We start from the raw sequence: 18,349 nt of genomic DNA, 5'->3' as shown, positions 1-18,349 counted from the left end.
AGTTATCTACAAAAACGTTGCTCTTGGCTCCCAGCCCATGCTGTTGCTATTTTCCATAGATTACGCTGCCACGCACCACTGAAGCACCGTGAGTGACACACGCAAAGCAGGCGCTGGGAAAACTACTTACAAAAAGGAAGCGCCACGTCACTTCCAAAGCGCACTCTTTCTCGTTTGTTTGTTTTTCTGTTTCATTGCAACTGTCTCATTCGAGGTGGACACCTGAACTATCTAAAGCACAGGTGCGGCGCAGTCGACACTGTCTGGAAAGTGCAAAGTGGGACTGTGCAGCCTGCTCACGAGTACAGAGGTTGCATTTCTCCACTCGCGTAGCCAGTACGCGAAGTGGAAAGAAGCGCAAAAGAAAGAGGCGTGCGCAGAAGGAAGAGACGCGCCTCCGTTGCTGGGCAACACTTGCCTGGGCAGAGCATGTGCTTGCAAAACACGATGTGGCGTCGCCTCCGCAATAGGCGGAAAAAAAAAACATCTGCGTTTTTTTATTGAGTGCTGTCTCATGTTTTCCGAACCTGTGCGCTGTGTCATCCGCCTCCGCTACTTGTCTGCTAGCCTACTGTTTCAGCTGCTGGGAAAGATACATGTAAATCTAAGAATTCCCAGATTTCACAATATTTGTTCGTAGTACTGAGGCATCGTTAACATGGAACGAAAACTGAATAACGATTGTTATTCTGGACATTGTAGTAAGTACTAAAATATTTTTGCATTGAACCCATAAGAAGTCATCTGGGGATTTCTGAAAAGTTTGTTCATCTGAAAAGTTCGTTAATGTGGCGTTCATAGTAACGAGATTTCACTGTATAGCTCGATATAATAAAATCGGTAAAATTGGCTATTTGCTTTGTTATATTGAAACTTTGTTACGCTGAAATTGAACCTGCTATGAATAAGTACATTCGCTTGTTGATTTATCTTAAACGGAAGGGGTCTCAATATTTTCCAAGTTATCGCACAGTCGAAAAAAAGGAATGAGAAAAAAATTCATTTTGTTGAATTAGAGAGTTGGCAACGAAAGATAGAATTTCATGTCCGCTCCGCCCTTGCGGCTAACGCTGTTGCCTGCAGTGGGATGACATTGTCATGAAAAGTGCTGGCAGCAGGGTATGAATGCTTCATACCACTCGCTTCAACGCCTTTCTGAGACTCGAGATTATGCAACCTACACTGATAGCAGATAGCAAAGATAACAAAGACAGCAGATAATGCCCTGCCATCTTGCCATGTTCACCCTTTGCACATGGGGCAGATTACCTCTAAGGCAGAGCGTGTACTGTTGACTGCCATGCGTAGCCACGGCTACACTAGAAAAGGAGACGCGTGCTAACCTGCCCCCACCTCACGCGCGCTTGATTGGCTTTACCACGAGTACCCCCCCCCCCCCCCCCCTTTCTCCTTGCTCGTTCAGGTTGACGGTGCTTATCAAGCCACCACTGAGAGAAGAAGAAGTGGTTCTTCTCCTTCCCCTCAAGAACCACTTCTCTCTCTTTCCTTATTAGCTAACCCTCGCACCCGAAATATACAGTGTGTCAGGCGAGATATCTTGTCGCACTTAGACTTTGTAGCAAACATGAGGCTGTTTTGCTGCAGCAATCAATCTTGGTCATGCAGTGCATGATTTGAGGGGTGCCTTTGCAAGCAGCTGCTTGTAATTCAACCGTTTGACCATTTGCGTCGGTGGAAGTATCCATTTATTGCCTTGGTATTCCTTTGCTTGTTATTGAAGTTATAGTGTTATTGTTATGTTGAAGTTTGTTATACTGAGATTTTGCTTTACTACTTCTCGGTAAACGAAAAAGTTATTTGAAGCTTACCGTATTTACACTATTGTAAGTCGACCTATGTTTCTTAACTTGAAAACCTGAAATGGGGGGGGGGGGGAGCCGACTGACAATCGAAACGAAAACATAACACCGCCAAAAAAGCAAAACCAACGAGATATCAGGGGAGCTACTACGTAGTTACAATTTTATGTTTGCTCTATGGCCCTACCCGTAGTTTTTGCTATCCTGCACGGTTGTTCGCTTTTCAGAAAGGCTTTTCAACATTTTTTAGAGTTTTACAGCGCACACAACACTCATAGGGGGGTCTCAGTAGTTGATGGAAGTGCCGCTGCTCCATTCGTGGCGGCACCCCCAGAACGGTGGCGCTTGCAGGGAGTATCAATAGTTGATGGAAGCGCAGCATGAAGAGCAGACACCGCTCACGTTTCTCTTTCCTTGTAGCTCTTAGTTTGATGCGTTCGACTCGGCTGCCGGCTACATGCTACTTCTATGCTTCCTCAGTTGTCATGAGTGTTCCAGGCCCACTAAACATTCGGCGCTCGTTCACAGCAGCGTTCAGGAGCGCTTCCATCCTTTACGCCGAAGAAACAAACCACTGCGCTACGGGACACAAGTTCCATGTTTCTGAACGGGTGGTGCGAGAGTGGCGACTGTAGCGAAGCAAAATTTTCACCAGTAACGGCAAGCAAAGAATTTTTCACGGGCCGAAGTCGGGATGCTTTTCGAAGTTGTAGGCCAAGCTTGCGGCGAGCGTCGCTGAAATGCGTGATCGGTCCCTACCAGTGAAGTGCGACAGTGTCATAAAACAAGCCCAGATCTTCGCCTTTTAAGAACCAGCTCTGCCGTGAGCACGAGTGGCTGGTGGTAGAAGACTGCGAACCTATGCCAACTGGACCTGTCAAAAGAGCCTCCCTGACAGCTGCGTGTGGTTGGGTGCATTCGGCGTGGGCTGCTGTTCCACAAGATGTCATGGTGCGGTCGTTTGCCAAATGTGGAATTTCGCTGGACGACGACGCGCTGTGGGAACGTAGCAGCGGTGACGATGGCAGCACTAGTGAGGACGATTGCACAAGTGAAAATGAGTAGTCCAGTGACCATGCCAACTACTAATAAATTTTCGTTTTGAATGCGCCTTCGGGTATGCTCTTTTTTTTTTTCCCTGTCACACGCGATAATGGAGGAGGGGGGGGGGGGTCAACTTACATTCGAGTCGACTTACAGTTGTGTAAATACAGTAATGTTCCAAAGCTGGAATGTAGTTCAAGCGGGAAACAGTTGCCAATGAATGCATTACAGTGTATACTGGTTGTGCTGAAAGTGTCAACAGAGATATTCCCTATTCTAGTGATGAGTGCCATTGACACTCTGAATAGAGCGACTGATGTGTGCAGTGAGAAATAAAATGTGCAACTACTCTTGATTGCATTTTTTTTTCCCACTCTACTCTAAAGACCTTGCCTGGCATTCTAGAGGAGGAGCTGGAGGGGAGGTCAGACAGGAAACGAGTAACAGCAATAAATATGACAGTTCCCAGAAAATGTTAGGCAACATGTGCTTTATAATCATAAACAGAGCTAAGCATAAATACAATTTGAGGAAAAAAATACAATATAAGTACAGTGAGGTGAATGGAAAAGGACTTGAATAAAAAGAAAAAGTGATTAAACGGTCATATTGGTGCACGCCTTTAATGAGCACATAGCTATGCAAGCGTGTTTCGTGTGGAAGTGATGACTTGCAAATTGTCACTGATTTCAAGCTGTTGACCGCATATCTACAAACCTGGCTGACTGTGCTAGGCTTAAGATTGAATTGGAAACTGGACTAAAAGGTGGGCAGAATAGCTCATTGAGTACAGAGGTGATGGTCACTATTCAGTGCAATGTATGAGTGCTTCCTGTCATCTGTGCGCCGTCTCCACCTTGGTGCAAGAGTGATGATGATATGTAGTGTATTGTGGAACAAGGGTATGGCCAAAAAGTGCCAAGCAAGCGTCTGTAAAAAATCTGAGCAATTAGGTTACAAAGTGTCTAAAATAATTTGATAGTTTAAAATATAAAATGTTCACATGTTCAGGGGATCATACTAAAATTCTGGAATTATTGATGCTCTAAAAACATTAGAGTGCCAGATAAGAGGCATGCTGCCATGCCTCTCAGTGCACTATTCTTGCTTTGTAAGGCGTGGCGAGATCAATGACTGTGAAAAGAAATCGGCCAACTTAGTTTTTGATGTGGGGTATGAGCTAGCGTATCTTGTTGAAAAATATGCCCTTTAAAAAGTGTATTTCTCACATCAATGCTAAAACCTTGTCAGCATGAAACATGGGGCTGCGGGACAGGCCAGATGCTGAATATAGCGGTTTGTGTCTTTTATATAGTTCTGGTGAATACCATTCTTGCTTTGCATCCCTATGGTAACATTGTGCAATGCGATAGACGACGGGCAGGCACCTTCCACGTTTCTCGTGTACAGGTTGTTCTGGCCCTATTATAAGATAAGGGTGTGTTTTATAGGTGTGTTCAGTGCACAGTTGAGTTCAACTGACTTGTTTGTATTGGTCATAACTATATGTAACCAAAAACAGAAGTTGTGGTTTTGTGTAGGAAAAGGAGTTTATCGAGCTGTCTTAAGCATGACTGTAACAACTATCATAATATACTTGGAAGTAATTTCAAATTAATTAGAAGCTTAGTACATTGTATATCTTGGATGGCATTGCTTACCTCACATATAACTTAATTTACATGTCTCAAAGAGGTTGAATTGATGGACATTACCTAACGATTTCCTTTGTGTATTTGAGGATACCCTGAATCAAGCCTGTGGATAGCATGAGATGCTGTGAGAAATTCTTTAAACTGTCTGTGAGCATCTTCATTAGTTTGTTTTCTATCTAATAAACACAGAAGATGAGTCCTGTATGAATGCTCTCTATGTTGATTCCAATGAGTTTGCAGCAGTAGAATATCGGATGGTTGCAAAACAAAGTGTCTGCTACTTCACAGACCAGATGTGGTGCTAGTTTCGTTTGAAGATATAATGGAGTGCGTCCTTGGTTTCTACATAGTTTCAATGTTTGGACCAAGCTAAGGAAAAGAAGCCATGGTCACTAACCATCAGGTAATAAGAAAACATAATGAAAAGAGGGTATGGCATGCTGCTATAAGATTTAGCTCTGTAAGGTCTCCCTCAAGGTTTGCAAGGTAGTATTGCCGATATTCTTACATGCAAGCTGGGGGTGATTCAGCAACCAGGTTTGTGAATCTGCATGAACTACGTTTGAACTTAAGAAACTAAGAACGCCACCCGCTGTAGTGAATACCTTTGCCATGGCTTTTGCCGTTGCCAAGTATGATGCCTCATATTCAAGACCATGACTTGGTTTCCACATTACTATAGAAGTGGAATGCAGACTGCTGCGATTTTGGGGTGCATTTTTAGTTTTAGTAAAAATCCTAAGTGGTCAGGATAAATTCAGAGTGCTTCACTATTGATTTCGTCATAGCTAAGGTGGGACCTTTAAACATTGAAATCAGTTAACCAGTACATCAGTTGTTTGAATTGACTCATTTTTTAACTTTTCTATTGTTTAGTGCAGAAAGTTTAGAAAAAGGAAACTGACAGAAGACGAGACAACCACAAATAGTTCCGTTCATCTATCTCGTATCCTGTCCAGCTTTTTCTAGTTCTTGCACTAAACACTAAAAAAGATGTTGTACTAATGATGCTGAAACTCGGCACTTCCAAAGGTCATTTTTTAACTTCATTTTCTCGATTTTGTTATTATTTGTCATTGGGCATAGATTATTTTTTTTTCCATGCGAGAACTCCTTGACAAAGCAGGTCTTGCCACCACTTTTACTCTGCCAGATATTTGAGAGGATCTTGTACATATGGGCCATTCGACATCCAGCCAGTGGCTACGTCCAGGGCATGAACGACCTTGTCACCCCCTTTTTCGTGGTCTTTCTTCAAGAACATGTGCCTAAAGGTAAGTTAAATCATTGCAACCTTTCTTTAATTCATAAATTAAAAAGTTCACACGATGTCAAGTATTGGGTTAGTTGCTTTGAAAATAAAAAAAATAGCAAATCATGCAACATCACCTTCAACCTGATATGAAGTATTGTGTGAGCTATGAGGTGCCTTAGCTCTTGACATAGCCACATAACTTGTAGCAGTAGGGAATGAATACAGTAAACTCGACATAATAAAGTCACTTTGAATGCAAAGACACTTCATCTTATCAAGCACCATACTGTTTACTCTCTTGTATGTGTCTCAAATAGTGATGTTCATATGATCTTCATAGTTGAAAGAAGGGAAATTCAACTATGTTGATTGTAACTCGCAACCATGGACTTGGATTTAGAAAATCGTCTCTTTCAGCTTGCTTGGTACGTGTGTAACATGGCTTGTTTATGTACGTGCGACGCTGCCGTATTCGCTACCCTTCTGTTTGGGTGGCCTATTTAAGCTTGTATTTCTCAAGTTGTGGTGATAGTGGATAGTGTGATATCGCTCTCCTAGCAAATGCCAGTTTTCTTCTTGCCACTGTAGGTTATGGCAATAGGGAATTTTCCTTATTATGAGGCTCATGGTAATACGGTTTCGCAATATGGTTCATTGATGCAACCACATTTTTTAGCATGTAGTGCATCAAATTACACTAAATTACACTAGAACCAGACTAATATATTTCTTGGGAACTGGAAGAAAAAAAGCAAGGAAAACTCAATGGTGAGGAAGGCCGCAAATTGTCTCAGTAACATCACAAACAGCTCTGTGTGACTGCCTGTACAGTTATTAGATGTCTCAGAGCTCATACTGTGACCAATGGGCATGCATATATGATATAATTAGAGGAACCTACTGGGCGTTCTGTGACAGTAGCTCCTTCCCAGTCTTAATATGCTTCGCTGCAATATTTGCCTATGCTTCACCGCATAACAAGGCTGTATTGCAGCGAAGCTGGCGTTAGGAAATTGGCTATTACACAGTACACATTAGACCCTTGCTGGCCCCAAAATAAGTGTAGCCTTGCGCTTGTCAGATTTGGCCCAGTGTGTGTGCTTCCTGGTACGTTTTAACCAATGCGCACTTTGGGTGCTTCACCAACCTCTTTATGCATGTTTTCTCCCGATATGCGTGTGGTCTTGGCAACTTCGGTCACTTACTTCAACGTATTGGTCACTAGATGCCATGTATTGGTTGCTAGATGCAACGTATTAGTTGTATACATTTATCGTCTTCATAGCAACATGTGAGAGTGAATTTGTCTCTGTACCGCTAAATTTACATGACTGCCACATTAAAACGCTATGTAAGATGTGGGAACATTGCAGAATGCCGACATATTCAACAGGAACATAATATACATTGGGGTATCAGTTTCAGTTCAGTTTATTGTCCTTAAAGACCCCCGGAGGGGGTATTACATAAGGGGTGGGTTTAACATAAGTTCCACATTTGGTACACTTCATAAGTTATGTTCAAAGTGATCAATCACACGCTGTAGGAATGAAGACAGGCAAGTGATGCTAACAATGTCAGCAGGAAGGCCGTTCCAGTCTTTAGCTGCTCGAGGAATGAACGAGGCGGAAAAATGAGTGGTTCGGGCACGTGGCCGTGCGACTTGCTGCGGATGACTGGTGCGGTGAGAGATGCGTGCTGCAGGAACGATGTATGGCGCATGATGAAGGGTACTGAAAAAGAACTTGTGATAGAGCTCAAGACTAGCAATGCGTCGGCGATTAGATAGTAATGTTAGTCCGGATTGTGTTTTAAGTGCGGAAATACTGACATCATATGAATATTGTGAGTGAATGAACCTAGTAGCGCGGTTCTGAACAGATTCAAGTGAGGTGATAAGATATGTTTGGTGCGGGCTCCAGATGGCCGATGCATATTCAAGTTTTGCCCGAACAAGGGACTTGTAGGCAAGCAGTTTTACGTTTTGAGGTGCCTGGCGGAGATTACGTTTTAAAAAACCTAGTGTTTTATTAGCAGATGATATGATATTAGAAATATGTTTATGCCAGGATAGATCATTGCATACAGTGACACCTAGATATTTATAGGACTCTGCTAGTTCGAGAGGCATGCTTCTAATTTGGTAGGGAAATACCAGGGGATTACTGCTACGAGTGAAAGACATAACTTTACATTTTTGTACATTTAGTTTCATTAACCAATCGTCACACCATGTTAGTATGTTGGTGAGGTCTTTCTGCAGGGCTGTTTGATTGCTGGTGTTACGTACAGTTCGATAAATGACACAATCATCGGCGAACATTCGGATATTACAGGACACATGTGAAGGTAAGTCATTAATATATATTAAAAATAATAGGGGGCCAAGAACCGATCCTTGAGGGACGCCTGATGTGACTGGCACAGGGTTAGATAGGTGATTATTTATAATGACAGATTGGGAGCGGTTGCTAAGAAATTCAATGATCCAATTCAAAACATCAGGATGCAAATTAAGTCTTGTAAGTTTCAATATTAGACGTTGATGAGGAACTTTATCGAAGGCCTTAAAGAAATCCAGGAAAATTGCGTCAGTCTGTATGTTACTGTCAAGGTTAGTGTGAACATCGTGCAGGAAAATGGCCAGCTGTGTTTCACAGGAGAAACCTTTGCGGAATCCGTGCTGGGCGGGATGGAAAAAGTGATTCAAGTCAAGAAAATTCATGATAAGAGAGTAGATGACATGTTCCATGATTTTGCAGGGGACGCTTGTTAGGGAGATGGGGCGGTAGTTAAGAGGCGAGTTTCTGTTACCTGATTTGTGAACTGGAACGACCTTCCCAATTTTCCAGTCATCTGGAATGAAACCTGAAGAAAGAGACTGGGCAAATATCAAGGACAAATAGGCTGCAGAAATAAGCTTCGTGTTTTTTAAAATTTTTGGGTTAATCTCGTCTATGCCGGAAGATGATGAACACTTGATCTTGTCAATGATCGCACAAATACCGTCTGCATTGAAAGCAATGGCTGGCATTGACGAGTTCATACTAAGCGATGATGAAGTGGGAGGCGCATTAGATTCGTTAGTGAACACAGAAGCAAAGGCCGAATTGAACACTTCGGCGCAATCGGAATCATTAATAATTTCGTTCGATTCGTTAGTTATCTTAATAGTGCGTGTTTCGCTATCGTTTATAACTCTCCAAAATTGCCTCGGGTTATTGATTAATAGGTTTGGTATATCATTGTGATAAAATGAGTGTTTAGCATGACGCAGTGCGTCGACGTAGCTCTGTTCGGCTTCATAATATTTATCCCATGCGCATGGGCGTCCTCTCTGTTTGGCGGCGCGATACAGACGCTTCTTTTTGTTTTCTAGGCGTTTTAAGGCCTTTGTGAACCATGGTTTTTGCTGACAAGAACGAAAGGTGACTTTAGGAATGAATTTATGTGCAAGATCACTTAGTTTGTTCTTGAAGCGCGTCCAATTGCTGTTTACGGAATGGTCTTGAAAAGTTGATTCGAATATAGGAAAGAATGTATTCATAGCTTCAGTTATAGCTCCGTAATTTCCTTTGTTGTATAGACATATTGTTTTCTTAAAGGTATCCCGTGTCAACAAATTGAACGAAAAAGTGGCATGGATGACTTTGTGATCACTGATCTCAGGTAAATAAGAAATGGATGAAAGGCTGTCAGGGTGGTCGGTTAGTATGAGATCGAGTACGTTAGCAGTTTGCTGCGAAATCCGGGTTGGTTCGGTTACTAGCTGGGAAAGATTAAAGTTGAGGCAGAAATCGACAAAATTTTTGGCCTCTGTGTGTCCGGATACCGAGAATGATTGTATGGTACGCCAGTCTATTTGTGGGAAGTTAAAGTCACCGAAGAGCAGGATTTGCGCGTTTCGGTGGGTGGTTACCAGTTCGATTATGACGTTGTTAAGTTGATGGCAGAAGTCAGAAGTAGCACTGGGCGGTCTGTAGCAGATACCAAGTAGCACTTTTTTTGGATAGGTATGCATTATGACCCATAACATCTCGAGATCTGATGTGACGTTAATTAGCGAGCATGGCAACTGCTCACGAACAGCGACTAGCACACCACCACCACGGGTTCCTGCGCGGTCGTTCCGATAGAGGCAGAAACCGGGCAGGTCGGCTATAACTTCGCTATCAGCAACGTCGCTGCTCAGCCATGTCTCAGTTAGTAATAGTATGTTGCTACCGGTAGATGAAACTATGTTCGACACCAATTCACGCTTTGGGAGGAAACTGCGCACGTTCGTGTATATTATAGAAAGCGAAGCGCTATCTGTGGAGCAAGTCGGTGTTGTGTTATTTTTCTGCTTGGGGTGATGTAGCTGCTATGACAACTCTTTGACACTACTCGAGGCGGCATCAAAGGTGTATCTTCTGGAACCGATGAACAAAGTCTTAAAGCGGAGTGAAAACGGGGCGCCTTTACCTTTTGCGAAAGCAACGAGATGTTTTCGGGCATTTCGTACTGATCGCGAAAAGTCCTCGCTAATACTGTAGTCAGTGCCCTTAAGCTTTCGGCCACTCGAAAGGATGTTAAGTTTGGTTTTATGGAAAGTAAATTTTGCTATCAGGGGGCGAGAGTGATTGGCGGAGTGACGACCGATGCGATGTGCACGTTCTATTTCTTTTGGGTCAATGGTTAGTTGCAACCTATCGCGGCAAAGTTCCACAATCAACCTTTCGGAGTCGGCAGTGGTTTCCGAGCTGGAAGGGTCAGGAATGCCGTAAAAAATTAAGTTGTCCCGCCGTGAGCGATTTTCAGCATCGTCGATACGTGCTTCGAGCTCGGAAATGCGAAAAATAGCCTGTTCAGTCGTGGTGCGCATTGCATCCACTTCGTTGCGAATGGGCAAAAGCATCTGGTAGTGACTCTCAAGATCATTCATTCGTTTGCTTAGATCAGTAATTGCTTTATCGGTAGAAGTAAGTTGCGACTTAAGACCATGGATTTCAGTGATCAGCTGGTTCTGACCGGCGGTTAGTTTTCGCAATTCGGTTAGTAGGTTTTCAGGAATGTTAGGACCCGGGTTTGTTTCCACATCGCCGGCCAAAATCAGCAAGGCATGAATAATATGAGCACATTCGACAGCAATGGCGGCACAGCAGTGCGGGCTCGGCAACTGCATCAGGAAATAATTGCTAGATTTTTTAGCAAAGAGAGCGTATGGTTGACTAACCTGCATTGCAAAAGCAAAAGGTTTAGCGAGCTGTGCAGATGCGCAGTCGCCGAGCCCACAAAGCTGTGTTGACGGCCGCCCACAGTTTATATCTGGTGACTGCGTTGCTGTTGCTGACGATGGGGATTGCCACCCTCGACTGAGGACCACCGGCCGCCACTTCTTCTGCTGGATGTCCGGGTATGAAGCATCGCTGGTACGGAAAACCTGGATGTTGGCTGGCTCGTTTCCTTGGCAGTCGACCACGCACCTCGACGAAGCTGATGTAGCAGGAGCGGTTATCGTAGGCAGCAGGAAATGCACAGTAGCGAAGGTGACGATCTGCATTGCAAAAGCAAAAGGTTTAGCGAGCTGTGCAGATGCGCAGTCGCCGAGCCCACCTATATGGGATTTACGACGAGACCACAAATATGCAACAGTGAGGAACATATCAGTGGGATTCCACTGTATATGCTTCATGCTCCAGGCTCTCCCCACAATGTGCACGCTACACAACATAGAACACCACGACAAGAACACCACGAGGGAGCAATGGGAGGCACTGCTGTCCAGCTTGGCCCTCAACGACCAGCTCAAGCTGACCCACAGAGCTGAGAAAATAGAAAGAGCCAGCGAAGCCCCGGACTAGGGGCCCCAACCATTAGCTATTATTCTGATTATTCTTTCAATATTTTATCTATCCTATCCTATGCTATCCCCACAATGTCCCATTGCCTCTCTTCTGGCAACTGCATGATGCATGCAAAGATAGCCTTACAGACGGCTAATCAAGCTGAACATTGAGGCATTTCGCATGGCAGACAAGGAAGCATCATGTGGGAGCTTAACATAGTTTGTACTAGCACGGCAAACTGGCAGAGTGGCAGAAAGCATGGGAAAATGGCTTGTAACAAGCATGTGACGCCCCCTCAGGCATAATCTTTGTTGGCCCGCCAGGCTCGGTGGCCTGCCATGCTCGGTAGGCAACATTGGGCACCGCACCCAATAAACTCCGACGAGCACAGCTGCTCGGCGGTCAGTCGTCGCTCGTCACCACCACACTGCGGAGCGTCTGTCTAATGGAGGGTGCCTCGAGCCTTCCCTTGTTCACGAACCCGGACGGATCGTGACATGGCTCTGAGGTTATACAACCCCCAGTTATCATTGCATAATCAGTACATCCAGCTCTGGCATTGTGCAGTTGTGCAACCATCAAAGACCCTCAGTTATCTTTGCATGATAATTACAGCCAGACTAGACCTTGTGAAGTTGTCAAAGCTTCACAGCACTGTTTACTTTGCCAAAAAGAAATAATTTTCTGTGCACTGTGACGAGCTAGTTGATGGTGTCAGCTTGCCCTTTTTACTCAGCAGATCGCCACGCAATTGTGCTTTGAATACTGCACTGTGGTCCACAATGAATTTTGAATGAAGCAGTTTCATTAGGACAAGGGTTTCCTGTACTTGTTACGAATGCACTGAAAGGCACCCAGAGTGCATGCATTTTCTGCACTACAGCGCATGCATGCATACATGCTCATGTACCTCTAAATGATGAACACTTCCTTTACAGGATATATTTTACCCTCTTCAATTGCGCTCATGTTATAACCTTGGGCTGTTGTAGTTCCCCAGAAATCATTATCATCATGTGGTCATGTAAGCAATTGAATAAACTATATGGACAACATTGAAGGATGACACCTCTCCTACTATCAAACATGCTATTTTTTTATGGCTATTGCTGTCACCAATGTGCACCTTGGGCAAGACTGCTTCTTCATTATTATTACTGTCACGGTAAAACCTTGTTGATACATTCCTGTTCTGTTTTCCTGGCTCTTATGCTCTGAAGCACTGGTCTGTCTGGTTCCTCAGATTTGTGCGTAATTAGCTTCTTGTTTTTCTTCATGGCTATGTTGCAAAACTGCACTGCTGCACCACCAAAGCAGCAGTGTTCATTGGCAGTGCCAACGTGGCAGTGCCGGACAACCCTTGCACTCCAAGGGTTGTCCAGCTTCAGCGGGTACCACTGTCCTTCCGCCTGGTCCATAGCTATAGGTGGGTCTCGGTGGCAGGCTGTGCTGATCCAGTCCTTGCTGGAGCCTTGGTTTGAACATCTGCAGTCATCAGTTATGTGGCAGCTGAGATGTGATGAGCGGCCACATTTATTCAGAAAGGCAGCCTAGTCTTGGATGCAGGTGCATTGACAATTGCTGAGGGATCGACGAATTTAGCTGGGGACACTTTGTCTTCTTCGCCACCATTTAACGATGGCTACCGCAAGCAGTAGTGCTACTGCAAGCATTGTTGAACATGATGTTTTCACACTTTCGTTACATTTTTGTGGCGTCAGTCTCACTATGTTCTAGTACCCTTTAAATCTTCTGGTATCAGAAAATGTGCTGCTACAATGCCAGGGAATGCACACCCCTTGCAGCTGGTTCGGAAAATGGCCAGTGGGATTATTTTCGGGTCACCATTGTAGGAATGGCATACTAGGACTAGTTCTCTGACATCTTTTGTATTTTGAAACTGATTTGCCAGCCATGTTGTGCTCATGTGCCTACCACAAACCACCTTTCTTTTTTCTTTATCCTATTATGCTCATTGATCTGTATGCTTTCTTGACCTGTCAGGGTAGGATGCCTTAAATATACACGCAAATGGTGTTCTATATTACTATTAATTCGACTGTCAAATGTGCACACCTTCAGGTGGGGTGTGTTCATGATATTATGACAACAGTGTCATCCTCTTACTTTCTTTTTGCATTTGGTGTTTGTGCAGAGGCAGAAGTGGAAACATTCATGGTGGACCGCCTGGAGCAGTCGGTGCTGCAGGACATTGAGGCAGACAGCTTCTGGTGTATGAGCAAGCTGCTAGACGGCATCCAGGACAACTACACCTTTGCCCAGCCAGGCATACAGAGCAAAGTGAACACCCTCAAGGAGCTCATCCAGCGCATAGACAGTGAGGGAAAATTAGTACACTTCTAGAAAGATTAAAAGAAGTTTATATAAGCATAAGATCTGGCCATAGAGTTAAAAACACTCTTGCACACATTTTGGAACCTTTGGCATGGAGAGTACAACTCCCGCATTCTTGAATGTTTCTCCACCAAACACTCTGCCTTGACTCAAGAAAGTAGATGGTAGCCACACCCCTTGGCAGAAGTGGTCACTGCACTTCATACACTCCACAGCAATATTGAGAAGCATAACATCTTCTTCAGTCGAGGGGTGGCAACTGTGCTCAATTTAGTGAAGTGGAGGAAGAGCATTGAGTCGGAAGATTGTTGGAGAATACAAGGGTAATACTCACTGATGAAGAAAGCTGTCTTTGAAGACACAGCTTGCCCAAGCTGCAGCTTTGTGCTTTTATTTACTTTTTTTTTCTTCACCATCAAAAGGCTTATTTTTCTACTGTTCGATGGCATTAAACCAAGTCATAAGCCAGTGCTGTGTGTGTCAGCTACTCTTCATCACATTCTGTGGGCTATTACTGTTTGTTACAAAGCATTTCTAATATAATGCTTTGAAAGCAATATGTCGATGCACAGTGTGCGATTGTCAGGCGAGACCAGGGTTCGTATCATGCAAGGACTTTTTTAATTCTCCACTCTTCATTAGCCCTTCTTCATTGGCTGGCATGGCATGGCACCATGTCCTTGCTATTGCCACTGTTGACCATTCACTGCTACAGGTGACATTCATTTGCACGAAATGTGCACTAAAGAGTAAAAGTGCCATAGGGAACCTTGCAAGCCTATATTAAATTTTTTTAACTTGGTGATCGTGGCAATGGAAGCAGGAAGGTGGTTCCGTTCGGTGCTATTTCCTGACAAAAAAAAGTGTTGAGACAAATTAGTGCGACAAGCTTGCAGGCATTTTTTTGTAGCCATGGTCACTTTGCATAATGTGTAGGTAAAAGAGTGTCTATTTTTCTAAAATGATGAATCTTACAATCAGGACCTAGATGTGAAGATTTTGTGCATAGTGAGTGTTCAGGTAGATTCAAGGTTCTTTTCATAGAAGTTACGCTAGGTTGATGAGAATCATTTGACAGAGTGTAATGAGTGGCCTGATCCTGTTTTGCATTTTACCGAAGTGCCAAGGGCGATACTGTGCCTCATCTATAGCCTCCCCTCTTGATTTCTGCCTGTTGCAGCACCACTGCACGACCACCTCTCCAAGCACTGTGTGGAATTTCTACAGTTCACCTTTCGGTGGATGAACAACCTGCTGATGCGTGAGCTGCCGTTGCACTGCACCATTCGCCTGTGGGACACGTACCTGGCCGAGCCCGAGGGCTTCTCCACTTTCCACCTCTATGTGTGCGCTGCGTTCCTGCGCTACTGGTCCCAGGCACTGTTGCGGGAGAGGGACTTTCAGGTGCGCGCACGTGTGTGACTGACGATGATAGACCACTCCACAGGGACCTTCCCAGGGACTTAATATCCCCAGGGACTGGGACGTTAAGTATGGAAAACAGTTAGTTATTTGCCACCATGGCTCAGTGGTAATGGCACTGTGCTACTGAGCGTAAGAGCGAGGTTAAATTCCAGGCTGATGTGGCTGCGTACCAATGGGAATGGAAGGCAAAGAAGCTTGTGTACACGTTAATCATCAGCCAAAATCAAACCGGAGCGCCCACAACTATGGCGTCCCATGTAGCCCACTGCACATATTCAAAACATGAAAATCCACAATTCATTTATCATAAATACGTCAGTTTAGACAGGGAGATTATTTCTTCGGAACACTTGTTTCTCTTATTTTATAGAAAGGAGTGGATGAAATGTGTGCTGAGTTTCCATTTTGATATTTCATGCCCCTTTCGATGGCATCATTATATTAGTAGAACTTTGTAGTTGTCTCGGCATTTTTGTGTATTTTGTACATTCAGGTGAACTTTTTTGTCAGTAAAGATAGACAGCACCATATTCTAAAGAAGCCAAGGATGAAGTGTAGCAAGCTTTTGGTAACTTTTACTGCACCACAATAGCCTATGCACAAAAAGATACAACATACTAGATCTATGGCATCGGACTGATGTACTAGCGGCATTTGGGTGTTGGTGCAAAAAGAAAAAAAAAGTTTGGCTTTTCACAACATTAATGTACATAGGGTTTTGAAAGAGTACTTTATCAGCCCAAATCGATCATTAATGCTCCTTTAAGATCTTTGAAGTCCAATAGCAAGCATTTTTTTTTTATCAATCATTGGTTGACACTGTCATGCTCTTGCATTGCAGGGCCTTATGCTTCTCCTTCAAAACTTGCCAACGTACGACTGGGGCAACGAGGAGATCACCCTTCTCGTGGCAGAGGCATACCGGCTAAAGTACACCTTTGCTGACGCTCCTAATCACCTGCAAGCCCGAAAGTGATGTCAACAAAACGACACTGCTTGTGTACATGTGTGAATGTGTGCATCCACGTGCCTCACGTCCCGCCATTCATCCGAGGACGGCAGACACTTGAGACCGATTTAAAGGGAGGGCCAATAAACGATGACCGTGTCGCGCCGACACTCGCAACTGGAGAAGGAGGGCTACAAAAAAGAAAGGCATCGTGTGTGCTCCTTCACAAGTCGGCCGGGGAGAAAGGGCGGTGGAAAATGAGAAAGCTTGCAGGCCATTGACCAGTGCTGCCTTGTGGTGCAACTGTACATCTGTATGATCTCATCAGATGCGGGATGGACTGGTCTTAGCATTCCCCCATGCAGGGCACGGCACGGCACGGCAGTTTGGGCGGTAGTAATGTGCATTGACGTGCAGTTTGATCCAGTGAGTGTTCAGGCTTAGGCCCACGCTCGCTGCCAAGCTACTGAGGTGGTTTTGCTGGCAGGGCTTTGTTAGCTAGCTAGCTGTCTTGTTCTTTACCACTTTTTCAAGGTCCCTCTTTGGAAAGGCTGGCTGTGCAACTCTTCTTGGAAGATGCTGGCCGTGCCTTGTCACCCGCCTTCCTGCAAATTTTTTAACTGTATATTTTTGTACATTACACATAAAGCCTCTTTATGAGATTCCCATTAAAGCACAGTGGAGAGTGGATGTCTGGGGTTGCTCAAGGGAATGTGAAGTGCCTGCTGGATTAATCTCTGTGGTCCCGGTGTTAGCACGTGGGGAAGCTTGCTCCGCGGGCTTCTCTGGGTTGTAATCTCTGGATGAGTGATGAACTCTTGGTTGTCCCTGTGCAATGTGACCTTTAGTGTGTTGCCATGACACACAGGCATCTTATTATTTTTTTTTTATTAGAAGTGTGAGATTAAAAGTATGTTTGAAGGGCGGATCTCCACGAGTATTCATTTAGCAGCTGTAGTTGTGTGACAAGTTTTCAGTTCTGCTCAGAAATGACAAGGCCTCAACGGGCAGTGATTACGTTAAGCAATTAGAAGAATGTTTGTTGTATTGCACAGGCACTTGTGCCCTGGAAGTCTTGATCCTGACAAAGAAGCTCGGAACAGCATGTCATGAAAGCATGTGTAGCAGTGTCTGCCTTGAGAGGCTGCTGCTCCATTCTGAGCTTGCACTGATGGTTGTAGTGGTGCCTATAGGAGAAGTAGCTTTCGCAGTCTATAAGACACACACAAATTAGACTATGAAGCGCCACCAAAGCAGAACGTCTATACTAACAGCTGCACTGTTTGATTCTGATGAGTTGTTACGATTACATTGTATTGCTGACTTCACACAATATGTGTATGTAAATTAATGTATTCTTGTCCCCTGTAGTGCAGTCGGATTTGTTTGTTTCATAGACAGATACGTACATGTTCACTTCTGTTGAAGTTGCCATTGGGTCCCAATGCCATGGAGCTGCCCGCTCGTGCCTCATTAATTGCTTTTACTACGAACGTACTATAGTTACACTATTTAACAGGAAGCCCAGCTAATACCTTGTAGAACCCATTTAGTGATGTCAGTATTGGGTTGAACTAGTTCTGCTCGTTCAAGACTGTTTGCAGTTAGCGCTCAAATTTTAGGCTAGTGGAAAGAATAAAGGCCTAACTTCTAAAATAGCAGGGGACATATGCAGAATGCACCATTAACAGCAATGCATTCAGTGTCAGCTGTATGGTAAGTATGCCCTGAGACCCAGCTCTGCTTCACTTGGCCTTGTGCTCATGCACTGCAGTTGAATATTTATGCACAAGCAACCACAATGGCTGGATGAGGTTAAACTGTGAGCACAAATGATCTTGACAGGTTGCTGATGTTTCACACAAGAATTGAAGTGCCAGGTCAGGGTGAACTTGAGTCCATTTTACCACTAGGCAGCATGGTGGCAACAGCTACGCGTCGAGCCCACACCCTCCTGCCCGAGTGCATTCCGATTAATGGAAGAGGCCTTCGTTTTGTTTTATTTGCATAATAGAATG

General features: G+C 44.3%; 2 protein-coding genes across 3 annotated transcripts in view; one reads left to right on the top strand and one right to left on the bottom strand.

Moving 5' to 3' along the window:
- The window catches only part of LOC135905946 (TBC1 domain family member 22B-like), a 122,285-nt gene extending 105,026 nt beyond the window's left edge, over positions 1 to 17,259 (top strand). For both annotated transcript variants that reach the window (XM_065437090.2, XM_065437089.1), the window contains 4 exons: positions 5,673 to 5,793; positions 13,758 to 13,940; positions 15,138 to 15,361; positions 16,224 to 17,259. In XM_065437090.2, coding sequence (XP_065293162.1) covers positions 5,673 to 5,793; positions 13,758 to 13,940; positions 15,138 to 15,361; positions 16,224 to 16,358 — 663 coding nt within the window. In that variant the 3' untranslated portion in view covers positions 16,359 to 17,259. The remainder of the gene's footprint in view (positions 1 to 5,672; positions 5,794 to 13,757; positions 13,941 to 15,137; positions 15,362 to 16,223) is intronic.
- Positions 10,138 to 11,134, bottom strand: LOC135905947 (uncharacterized). Its single transcript, XM_065437091.2, has one exon. The coding sequence runs from the start codon at positions 10,993 to 10,995 to the stop codon at positions 10,138 to 10,140; it is 858 nt and encodes a 285-aa protein (XP_065293163.2). The 5' UTR covers positions 10,996 to 11,134.
- Positions 17,260 to 18,349: the final 1,090 nt, after the last annotated feature.

Source organism: Dermacentor albipictus, chromosome 5 (genome assembly GCF_038994185.2).
Source record: "Dermacentor albipictus isolate Rhodes 1998 colony chromosome 5, USDA_Dalb.pri_finalv2, whole genome shotgun sequence".
Lineage (NCBI taxonomy): Eukaryota > Metazoa > Arthropoda > Arachnida > Ixodida > Ixodidae > Dermacentor > Dermacentor albipictus.
The sequence above is the reverse complement of the archived record's forward strand: the minus strand, read 5'-3'. Positions and strand labels throughout refer to the sequence as shown.